This window comes from Solanum verrucosum, unplaced genomic scaffold (assembly GCF_900185275.1).
Source record: "Solanum verrucosum unplaced genomic scaffold, falcon-dt-bn FXZP01000228.1, whole genome shotgun sequence".
Taxonomy (NCBI): Eukaryota; Viridiplantae; Streptophyta; class Magnoliopsida; order Solanales; family Solanaceae; genus Solanum; species Solanum verrucosum.
This window is the reverse complement of record NW_026020210.1, coordinates 840,938-853,539: the sequence shown is the minus strand read 5'-3', so window position 1 is coordinate 853,539 and position 12,602 is coordinate 840,938. Positions and strand designations below refer to the sequence as shown.

The window sequence follows — 12,602 nt, the reverse complement described above, 5'->3', positions numbered from 1 at the left end:
CCACAAAACTTCGTCGTCTTCTTCGTAACATCAATTTTTTCAATTTGGAGTTTCTACAAAAGCCAACTAAAGGATCTGGAAAGGGCATGAAAAATGGGTAGGAAAATATTTTTCATATACATTTCTTTTAATAGGTGAAATTCTCCATTTATTTTTTGGGTCTTCTTTTCTTGCGGTATTTATAGCTGTAATCTTTAATTGGGGCTAATCACTCCATTTCAATCTTTCTCTTTTGAGACTCTCCATAGTTGTTCATATGTAAATGTAAAAACATTAAAATATTGATGTAATTTTAAATTTCAATTGTTTGATTGCTTTGTTTTTCGGAGAGTTTTGGAAGGGGAAGAAGTGTTTCTTTGCTGATTGAGAAAGGAATTAGAAGAGAGAGAATTACTACTAACCATGGTTAATGATATTTGGTCAAGAAAATTAATCTGGTCTATTAAAAATTAAATAGACACATGTCAACTATATGAAATAGCACTAGGGAAACTAGAGAGATCATCATTGAAGAGGAGCCTCTTCCATAAAATGAGTCCTATTTGGGTTAGAGTTTCTTGGAGGCTACTCTACTGTATACCCTAACCTAATTCATGCACACAAACAATTATTGACATAATAAATTTATCATTTTACTCTTATTAATTATGAAGTGAATGAATTAAAAACTTAAGATTTTCAAAAAGTTTTAGCTTTTTCAAAATAATTAATTGTGAGTATAATATATAAAAAAATTTATCCTTTCTTAATTTATCAAAATGGATAAATAATTATGGACACCTAAAAAGAAATGAACAAATAATTAGGAAGAGAAGAAGTATAAATTAACCTTACTTTTAACGAATGAACAAAGTCGATATCAAATGAGTCATCTCCAATTATTGAGCCACGCATAACGTGTGTGTTAATTCTCATATCTATTCGTGTCTCTCATCTTCTACTAAAGGAACGGACAAACAAACATTAAAATCCTCATATTATCCACACAATTAATTATATTAAGAGAAAAAAAAAATTAATTCTATCTCTCACATATACTTTTTTTTTAAAAAATTTTTTTCTTGAAATTTATGATGTAACCCAAGAAAATAGCTAAACATAGATTGTACGCGCAAAATTTTGTGTCCTCTGTAACAGCCTAATTTCAATCCTATATATATTTGTGTCTTTTGTTGCATACCCTTTTTGTTTCAGAAAAAAATATTTAGTTTTGTTGAATATGCAAATCAAGAAATCGTTCTCTATGAATTCACGCACAGGAAGAGATTTACAGAGATACAATCGTGGTTGTCGTCAAGTTGTTGGGTCTCTGTTCTTACCTTTAATCTTTAATTTTAAATTGTATTTAAGAATGATTTAAAATGGAGATTTAATTTTATGATAATTGTTATTGGCAGATGTATTCCATATAGAAGCAAAAAAAGGGATCCATCATCATGTGTTCAACAGGGTAGTACCCCTATTGATGATTTGGAATTTTTATTGATTAGCTCACAGAAGAATCCAAGAATGATGTTCCCTAAGGTATATATTTATCGAATTTGTACAATTCAATTCGATTCGATTGAATATGTATGATTGAGCAATTGAAAATGCAGGGTGGTTGGGAAATTGATGAATCATTGGAAGAGGCTGCTTCAAGGGAGACTTTTGAAGAAGCTGGTGTTGTTGGCGAGGTTGAAGTTCAGGTTCGTATCTAAATACTTCCCTTCTTTGTTGTAAATATACCACAGGTGAATTCAAAATTTGAAAACTTCGGGTGCACCAAATATGATTGAGAATTGAACCCTAATCTTGTGGGTGGATCCTCTACCTTGTACCAACAACACAAGAACACTCCTATAACACTGTTAATTATATATATATACACATTATTATTTTTGAAGTTACGGGTGCACATCCACCCCACTAATCAAGGTGGGTCCGCCTCTGAGTGCAATAGAGGATTATATTGTTTTTTCAGGTTGAAGACACATGTAAGAGATAAAGTACTCATTTCTGACTGTTTTCAATCAGTGTTCATTATTGAGTGATCGCTCGTAGGAAAATCCTCATTTATTACTTAGGGATTGATGCATAATTATTATTAGAATTGTTTTCTTAAACATGCATTTTGCTCATTGTTTGCAGGAATATTTAGGTACGTGGAGTTTCAAAAGCAAAAGCCAAGGCATATTTCATGAGGGGCACATGTTTCCTCTGCGTGTAACCGAGGAACTAGACGATTGGCCTGAGAAAAGTGTCCGTCGACGTTTATGGGTACGTGTGTATATACAGTACATCAAAAATGATCTTTAGCAGCAACTAATTAACAACAATAACTTAATTGCCGCTAAATATGTTCTTTTAGATACAATAACTAGTGACAATTACAGTTCAGTACTCTTTGTAAAGTCTGCTGATAAAAACATCAATACTCTTTATTAATGTTTATATTTATTGCTGCTAAAAGCTGTTTTTGTTGTGGGATCCTCGGATTTGAAATGAAAATGTATTTGATTTTTCAACATTGTAGGTGAAGTTTAATGAAGCAAGAGAAGTATGTTGGCATCCATGGATGAAAGAAGCATTGGATGTGTTTGCTTCAAAGGTGTCAAAGAGAAAAGAAGGAACACAAATATACCATTTCAAGGAAAATACTGTAGTCTGCTGTAGTTAACTCAATAGTACTACTACTAGCAAGCATTCTTCAATCATCAAGATACCACATTCTCTTTCCCAAATGTCAAAATTTCACACCCTTCTTCATGAATTGCAAACATTGAGTTCAATGACGATGTTAGAATGATCACTACTCCAAAAGCCAAGCCAATTAGTACTACTCTATGTTAAGCGAAGAGTCGAGAATGAACACCAAATCAAAGACAAGAACAAACATTGTATGATTAGCAATGAGAGGAAGGAAAAAACATGTTCCATATTATGAACCAAGAATGAGTAATGTAGCTTGAAGTCCTTGGATCGATGGCTACCTGGAATCAAGAATCTTTCGAACCTTAATTTACATGACAACTTGAAATGGAGGGAATCAACATTATTGTGCAATCAATCTTTGGTTGCAAGTGTTTAGCAGCAGAGGAGAGGTGAAGAGAAGTCTAAGAAGTTTGTTTGATAGAGGTCAAAAGTTGAGAGAACTAGAGGACATGGGTTAAGAGAATTGTAGAATATATGTACAAAAAATTTTCCAACTTTGTATGTAATTAATCCAAATTTATTCATTCATCTTTTCACAACTTCTCTTCCTGTTTCATTGAATTATTGAACTAATCGTTTGATCAATCCCTTTATTGAGATAAAATTACAAGTTGTTAGCACAAACTAATTCATTGAATGTGCAATTATGGAAGTATTCTTAGTAAAAGTCATAAATCCCATCACTCCTACTAAGGCCAATATTCTTGGTATATGCTGTTGTCATTAAATCTGTGACTCTTTAACTAACACAAGTAGTTAATGCAACAATGTGATCAATTATATTAATTTATAGAATTTACGTTATTGGTTTGACATAGAATTGTAAACGAGATATCAATAACAATATATTCCAAAAAGAAAATTCAAAAACAAAATTTGACGATTTTTATTTATTCCATTTGCTTCGTTTTCTTTTTGTTTATTGGGAGTTGTAGGTTGAAGTATCAAAGTTAGTCTATTATTGTGGTGTATCAACTATGTCAACCATTAATACATTTCCGATAAATAACATCATGATATATACCTTTCTTATTGCATCATGATACAGTTTCGATACATTATCGAGTTAATATCTTAAAAGGTCACTCAACTATTAGAATTGATGTAATAAAGTCATTGAACTTTATTTTTTTATCAATAAAATCACTCAACCAAATTTTATCATTAAAAAATAATCTAACATGATAAAATAAATTATTTTTGTATGTATTGAAACATAAACCCACAAATAAATAAACTTAAAAGAAAAACCATTTACACTTCTTCTTCGAGAAAAAAATACTTGAATTAAAACGGTATTGTGCTTTTCTTTTGGGATTTCGTTATGTGCCCTCAGAAATTTATAGTTTATTCTGTGCAATTATAATGTATGAATTTAGATTTTCTATTAAATTTCATGTCTTCGTTTCTTTTATAAACTGTTGTTGAGCTTCTTCTTTTTGTCTGTTTCTTTAATTTATTCACCAAAAAGAGACCCTCAAAAAATTGTTTCAGATTATTCATGTTATTTTTCTTAAATAATGAATTTCTTCTTAGAGTTCTTACAAAGTATGAAGGTTTAATTTGCCTAAATATTATGTAAAGAAAAAATAAAAAAATAACAGTAAACACATTTATGAATATATATGCTAAAATGAAATCTCTGACTCCAACTGTTACCAACAATTCTTCGGATAAGCCTAAATTCTTATTCATAAGTTAAATTGTAAGGTTATTAATATTATCTTATATAAATTTAGTTGTCCATTTATGTGAATCCATTATTTAAAAAGATTTTAACATGAACAATATTAAAGAATCTTCTGAAGGCCTTTTTTATGAGAATTTTTTGTGGAAATAGAGAAATAAAGGGAGAAGAGGTGTAATGGATTTTCTTTAATTTTATTTATTTATGCATTTTATGCTTCAATACATACAAAAATAATTTATTTTGTTATGTTAGATTTTCTTTTAATGATAAAATTTGGTTGAGTGATTTTGGAAAATAAAAACCTTAGGTTGAGTTTTTTTTTATACAAAACAAAGTTTAATGACTTTGCTACATCAATTCTAATAGTTGAGTGACCTTTTAGGATATTAACTCTACATTACATAGTGATACATTTCCGATACATGATATATCATGATACAATGGACATATTAAAAAAAAATCACATACATCTTTGATACTCTATGTTTGGACATCTTCCCTTTAGCAACAATCTTTCAATTGGAAGAAAAAATATGCAGATACACTTATTGTTAATTAAAACCTTTACTTGATATGGATAATCACAAAAGAACAACTTTAGGAAAATTTCTAATATGAACTTGAAGAATTTAAAAGTAAATCATTCTAAATTGGTGGAGTCACGATGTGGAAAGAAATACTTACGGTATAGGTTAGAGATAAAAAAAATTAGTCAGATACAATTTCTAATTATGCGTGAAATAGGGAATTGAATATAACTGTATAAATTTGCTATTAAAATAATAATGTAGCTTTGTTAAGTAATTTATTTTAAAGTAGGTTTTAGCTTTGAAGTAGTAAATAGGGGAAACTAAGCAAATACCCCATAAAAACAAAATAATTACGTACAAACATATACCCTCTTACATTCATACCACTAAATAATTAGACTATATACCCCCACCTCTCCCCCAACTAATTTCACTTAACAGATACTCCCTCTGTCCCTAATTACTTGTCCACTTTTCCTCTTTTAGTTGTCCGTAATTACTTGTCCATTTTGACAAATCAAGAAAGGACAATTTTTTTTACCCTATTACACCCTCAATTAATTACTTTGAAAAAGGTAAAACTTCTTGAAACTCTTAAGTTTTTAATTCATCTACTTCATAATTAATAGAGGTAAAATGGTAAACTCACTATGTAATCATTGTTTTCTTAATAGGTGTGGCAATTCAAAAGTGGACCAGTAATTATGGATAGATGGAGTACTAAATTAGTACATAGATACTGTATTGATATCGTTAAGGCAAATAATTTCACTTAACTGATACAAAATCTGTTTTTATATTTTGTAAGGCGTGATCTGACAGCGTCTTACAGGTCTGATGTGCCTTGTAAGGCACATGAATGGTGCGTCCTATTAATAATAATAAAAAAAATTCATTGCAGTGTATATTTTTTTCCCGCATGACTATTATACACGAATTTAAAGGGAAAAAAGTGTTGAGCAGTTAATAAAGTGTACAACTGTCAATTAATGATTGGCTGATAATTAAGTTAGTTAACAGGTTGTTAGACAGTTAGTGAGCTGATTATCTTGTATATATAAGAGTTAGTTCATTGAGACGAATAGCATTGTATAGCAAAGCGTTCATTCAGTTGTAATTATAGTTTCATGTTAATGGAAATCTTCTTCTTCTTCATTTGTTATCTGAGTTTTGCTTGTTCAGTTACTAAACTTCACATGATATCAGAGCAAGGAGTACGCATCTAGGGATCTCGTTTTTGTTCTTTTTTGCGAGGATTTTTTGGATCTAATCCATAGCCATCGAGGATGATACACCAGGAGGATCGAATGCCAGAGCACAGGGAGAGATTACCCATGAAAGCTCGGTGATGATCGATCACAATCATCCTTTGTACTTGAGCTCTTTGGATGTACCAGGAGCCTTATCTGTAGGAGTTCAATTGACAGGGATGGAGAATCCTACACTATATAGTATATCAAGGAACGATTTGATAAGATCAATGGATTGCGACTCTATCAGCTACACAGAAATATATTTACTCTTACACAGGGAGTACTCAGTGTTTCTGTCTATTATACAAAATTGAAGAACCTATGGGATGAATATGATTCCATCTTGCCTCCACCTAGTTGTGACTGCCATAAGACTAAGGAATATGTTGAGCAACTGCAGTATCAACAGTTGCTTCAATTCCTAATGGGCTTGAATGACATCTATTCTCAAGCTCGAGGTCAGATCGTCATGATGCACAATTTACCAAATGTCAACCAAGCATATGCCTTAGTAATTCAGGATGAGAGTCAAAAAGGAACTGCAGGCAATATAATGAAGGAATGGAGTCCTTGGCAATGTATACTACCAAATCTAGACAGTTTCAGAATTCTCAGAATCCACGGAGGAATTATCATTCACTTTACTGTGATTTCTGTAACATGAAAGGTCATGTTAGGGCTGATTGCAACAAATTGAAGAAGTGTGACAATTGTCATTCAACAGGTCATGTGAAGGAAAATTGATATTTGCTCATTGGATATCCAAACAATTTCAAAGGAAATAAGAAGACTAATGTTGTTGGTAGAGGACGAGCACAATTGCAAGAGGATCAAGACTATGCAGTTTTAGGAGGAAGTGCAATGCATTCAAGGCTACAAAATGTGCAGGTTCAAGAGGACATGAGGGGATCCGGACAAGCAAATGCACCTGAGCAATGGTTGGAGATGTTGCACAAGGCATCACCAAAGCAAATTAAACAAATGCGTGGTATATTGCAAGGACATAACGAGCTTTCAGATTCTTTAAGCAGTACAAATCTAGCAGGTAATCCTAATCCCAGCTTGAAATGGATTGTAGACACTGAAGCCTCAGATCACATGATACACAATCATGCCTATTTGTATCATAAGCACATAATAGGAAGTAAAGGGATAGTGCAGCTCCCTACAGGAGATTCAACAACAATTTCACATATTGGAAACTTGAAATTGAATGAAACTGAAATGATCAGTGATGTACTGTGTATACCAGCCTTTAGGTTTAACTGTTTGTCACTGAACAAACTGACAAAAGAATTAAACTATTGTGTTTCTTCCTTTCCTACACATTGTATTTTTTAGGACCTCTCATCTGGGAAGGTCAAGGGGATTGGTAAAGTGGAAGAAGGCTTGTATGTGATGGACTGGAGTACAAGACCACAAAAAGATCAGGTTCACACAATGTCTGCAATTAGAAAAGAAGTGAGAGATTCTGGCACTTTGGCACAAAAGATTGGGACATGTTCCTATGGGAGTACTTAGAAGGATCAAAGAATTTAGAAGGATCAAAGAATTACATACTAGTAGTGGTTTTACTATTGATCATTGTATAGTATGTCCTCAGACTCGACAAACCAGACTTCATTTTCAAAATAGTAGTACAACTATAAATGCTATTTTTGACTTGGTACATATGGATGTATGGGGTCCTTATAAGGTAGCCACTCACAATGGAATGAAATACTTTCTCACCCTAGTTCATGATAAGTCTAGATTGACATGGACTTTCTTGATAGGTTTAAAGTCTGATGTAGTTGTTGTTCTGAAACAATTCTTAGTAATGATAAAGAATCAGTTTGGTAAATGTGTTAAGGTTTTTAGATTTGATAATGGATGAGATTTTTTAAATACTAATTGTTGTGAATTGTTTGTTTCACATGGTATTATCCATCAAAGATCTTGTCCACACATTCCACAACAAAATGGAATTGTAGAAAGGAAACATAGACATTTATTAGAAACAACAAGGGCCATCAAGTTTCAAGGTCACTTGCCAAACAGGTTCTGGGGATGACTGACTATTATATAAGTGTTGACCTAAGCCCTGCGCAGGGGCTCAACTCTCGAACCGTACGTGAGTTGTCTCGTACGGCCCTTCCTAAGAACTTGAAGCCCTCTCTCTCTAAATAGAAAAAAAATACATTTACAAAAAAAAAGACATTTTCAAAAGCCTTCACCCGCCTATTCAACGGGGCTATTAGAGAAGTTGCTTCGTTCCTTGACTTCTTTTCTCAGTCAAGCTTCATTGCATAGAAGATGCTGCCTATATAATTAATAGGATTTCTTTGTTTGTTCTGAAAAAATAAATCACCATTTGAAGTATTGTATAACAAACAACCTTCCTTATCACATTTAAGAGTGATAGGCTTAAAGTCTTGGTTTTGCTACAAACCTTCATAGAGGTGACGAGTTTGAGTCTAAGGCAAAGAAAGCTATTTTGCTAGGATATGCTGCCAGTCAAAAGGGATATAAAATGTTGGACATTGAATCCAGGAGATTGTTTGTTAGCAGGGATGTGATTTTTCATAAGCAAGAGTTTCCTTTTCAAACATCAGAACTTGGTCAAGACAATGATCCAGAGATTACCCTATCATATTCACCTATGGGGAACTATGAGCTTATACCCCGTGTTGTTATCAGGAATGCAGAGAATGATTCTGAGTCTATACATCATTAAATTCATGTTGCTGTAATTTCAGATCATGCTCCTGTCAACACAATCACCGCTTCTCAAGAATAAGCACCATCAACCCCTTCACCTACACCTGATGTTGTTAATGTCAGGAGATCAAACAGACAAGCTAAGTCACCTCTCTAGCATACAGACTATGCTTTGCCAAGAAATAGAGTTGCAGGGCAATGCCTTTATCCCATTGCAGATGTAGTGGACTATTGTAGTATTACACCATCATACATAAGTTTTGTCACTAAGTTTTCACAAGAAAGGGAACCTATATCCTATCATGAAGCTGCACATGATCCTAGATGGATTGAGGTTATGAAACATGAAATTCAAGCCTTGGAAGACAACCATACATGGGTGATTACTGAGCTGCCCAAGGATAAAAGGGCAATATAATGCAAATGGGTATATAAGATCAAGTATAAGTGTTTCATTAAGAAAATATAATTTAGAGTGATTTTAGAGTCGCCACTTAATTTTTAAGAAAAAATCAAGAAAACTATTTTTTCAAAAGATTAAAACAGAAATCTAATGAAAATATTCAAAGGGGTTCGGGGTTCTTATTAGCATTTCGGGAAGGGGTTTGAAAGCACCCGAAACGCCCGCTAATACACGGTTATCCAGTGATTAATTATTTGGCTAAAATAATTTTAACTTAGATTGACTTGCAAAATTGAACTATTTTGTTAGTTATGACCATTTTAATGGAGAAGATAAAAAATATTAAAATATTATCTAAGCGAAGTAACGAAAATTTATTTATTTATTTATTTTTAAGTAAAGTAAAAGACGAATAATTTAGTTAAGTGATTAATTCAAAATGGGTGTCTTTTGGGGGGGGGGGGGTTGAACGTTTGAAACCTTAAAATCGATAGCAATTATTAACAAATAAACAAACACAATAAATAAAAAAGAGAGATTTGGACCCAAGTCTGGTTTCCTGTCCGTCTGGGCCAGCACTTGGGCCTGATTTTCATTTTGGGACCAAAGACCCAATATTTCGTACATGTCCTAAACTAATCTTTGAAATTTGCTTTGGGCCTTTGGCTCAATCCTTGTATCCTTGTACCTGTCTTAATAACTAACAAATAATAATAATTTCAATAAATGGGCTTAGGCCCAAAATAACAAAAATACAAATTTCTTTCGTGCAAAAGTGGGCCTTTGGCCCAATCTTTCATTTCTCCTCTACTTCGAAATCTTTCAACTCCGACACCTGTGTCGATTTGATGGCTGACTCGAGTAAAAAAAAAATCTGAGCCTTTGCGGCTCTCCCGAAATGCAAGAGGAAGATAGGAGTTCATAATGAACTCGGGTAGATTTTCACATGCATAAAAAAAGGGTAAACATTGTAAGGATCAATTGGAGTTAGTAAAATACTATCATTTATAAACAATGCATAGATTGGTATCCCCACAGAGGAAAGAATTGAGAAGACTTCATAACAATAGTCAAAATCTAGCATGCCGACAATGGAGAAATAACTAGAATATATCGATAAATAATCATTTATTACTCACATTACCACTTAATCGCATTGTAATTAAAATTAGTGTTTTTGAATAAACCTGACACTTAACCAATGAGCAAGCGGACATCAGATTAATGACAGAGGCCCAATCCTAAAAAATGGACCAAGACAAATACCCTACTGCATGTGACTAGACTACTGACCATCAAGTTTTTATACTAAAAAAATAAAAATCAGCATGCTATGCTCAGAACAATCAATGCCAATAAACTCATACTTCAAGTAATTTTTAAGGGGAGAAATTAAACTTTAACCAAAGCTAAGGCATAGGAAATAAAAGAAGAAAATCATGCTTTATATGGATTCAACTCACAAGCTGCAAATCATGGATAAAGGGAGTAGGGTAACAGATCATTCCAGGGGATGAGAAAATAAATAAATAAATAAGTAAATGAATCCCAACACAAAACAGAGAAGAAAACAATAGTCAAGCATCAATATTCGAGAACAACTTAATACATACGTAGAAATCTCCAAAGTGACAAATACTTGCCAACAAATCTCCAAAATCTTTGACTCGATATTATGCCCCAAACACGATTAAGAATACACACATCGTATTGAAACGACATCCACTTAGTAATAACAAACAACCAACAACCATAAACTAAAATTTTCGAACAAGAGAACGCTACTTAAGAATATAAGAATATATGGAAATAACATTATGAAGTGATTTTACCTTTCAAGGTGCAACGAACAAGGAAAGTAAGCTGACGACTACGACTCTCCCACCACGAAGTTCAAACACTAGCAGCGATTAGGAAATCTGGGCAGAATGTCGAACCAAAAATACCAAAAAAATGTTAACTCCTAAGCCTTTTAAAGTATATTTAATGTGTATTTTAACTATATTCCTCAAGCTATTTCTTTGTATTCTTCATCAATAAGAATCCCACTTTTTCCCCACCACCCTTTTACAATTGAACATAAAATATGTTAAATAGGGGGAATTAGGGTTCAAAAATGGGGGGAAAGGAATCAATATTCGGATGAGACAAGGCCCATTTCGAAAATCAAATCTGAAAAACCTTTCATCATTTTGGCTAGACATCATTTTTCTTGCGATTTTGACTCGATCTGGAAGAGGAAAGGGAAATGAGCAATTGGGATCGATCTTTCGTCCTTGGGACTCGACGTGGCATCATCTCGCAACCCCAAGGATGAAAGAACGTTGCCCTTGTTGTTGCTACTGTACGACGCTTTTGGAATTCTTGTCGTTGGCGTGAAAAAGATGAACAGTGATGGGGTCAGCTGGTGCTGCTGTTGTACGTTGTTGTTAACGTTGGAGAGGATTGATTTCTTTATTGAATAGAAGGTGTGGGCTGGATCGGGTCAGGGGAATTGGACTGGTTGGGTCGGTAGTGGGTTGTTGTATTGTTGTATTGTATAGGCTGGAAATTGGAGCTGTTGAAGTCAAGGTGAGCTGGAAAATTGGATGGGCTGCTATGTGAAAATATTGGTATTGTTGGCATATTGCTGCTGATGTATTGAAGTGGGCTGCTCGAAAATGGCCCAACCTCTTGGTCTTGCAATTAATTCAAACATAGCTGAATTGAATTAATATTTAAATCGAAATGAATTTAGTTGGTAATTCGGCTAAAACTAAATAAGGCGAATCAATAAAAAATTAATTAGTGAGTTCTTTAATCTTAACGAAATAAAATAATTAACTTAATTATAAACTAAATAATTTAAAATATAAACTATTATATAACCAAAATTAATTAACCAAATATTTAATCAAAACAAAAAAACTTTTTGAGACTATTTTTGAATATTTATAAAATGCACTAATTAATATATACACAGTTATGTAAAACCTATATATTATTCAAAACATTATAAAAATGACAAAATTACTTTAAACTAGCTTTGCAAAATATTTTGTATTTTATAAAGTTAATTATTTCAACTCGTTTGGAATTTAAGAAGCTCGAAAGTTAATTCTTATCGGGAAGGATCAAAATTGGGTGTCAACAATAAGGTTGATGGAGAAGTGGACAGGTTCAAGGCTACGTTGGTAGCCACAGGGTATAACCAAAAGGAAGGCTTGGACTATTAAAAAACCTTTTCCCCAGCTGTAAAAATGGTAACTGTGAGGGTTGTCATAGCCTTGGCTGCTTCACATCAGTGGCAAATCTATAAGATGGATGTTTTTAATGTTTCTTCAAGGTGACTT

General features: G+C 33.0%; 2 protein-coding genes across 2 annotated transcripts in view; one reads left to right on the top strand and one right to left on the bottom strand.

Moving 5' to 3' along the window:
* The window catches only part of LOC125830388 (ATP-dependent Clp protease ATP-binding subunit ClpA homolog CD4B, chloroplastic), a 569,404-nt gene that overhangs the window by 125,181 nt on the left and 431,621 nt on the right, over positions 1 to 12,602 (bottom strand). The gene's annotated exons all lie outside the window — the stretch shown is intronic.
* LOC125830437 (nudix hydrolase 18, mitochondrial-like) lies at positions 1,216 to 2,704 on the top strand. Its single transcript, XM_049509633.1, has 5 exons — positions 1,216 to 1,305; positions 1,398 to 1,524; positions 1,599 to 1,688; positions 2,131 to 2,259; positions 2,516 to 2,704. The coding sequence occupies exons 1-5, from the start codon at positions 1,220 to 1,222 to the stop codon at positions 2,657 to 2,659; spliced, it is 576 nt and encodes a 191-aa protein (XP_049365590.1). The 5' UTR covers positions 1,216 to 1,219; the 3' UTR covers positions 2,660 to 2,704.

Coding starts and splice junctions, on each gene's coding strand:
- LOC125830437 (XM_049509633.1), top strand. CDS start 1,220: ATGCAAATCAAGAAATCGTTCTCTATGAATTCACGCACAGGAAGAGAT. Junction 1,306..1,397: donor GGTTGTCGTCAAGTTGTTGG/GTCTCTGTTCTT, acceptor TGTTATTGGCAG/ATGTATTCCATATAGAAGCA. Junction 2,260..2,515: donor GTGTCCGTCGACGTTTATGG/GTACGTGTGTAT, acceptor TCAACATTGTAG/GTGAAGTTTAATGAAGCAAG.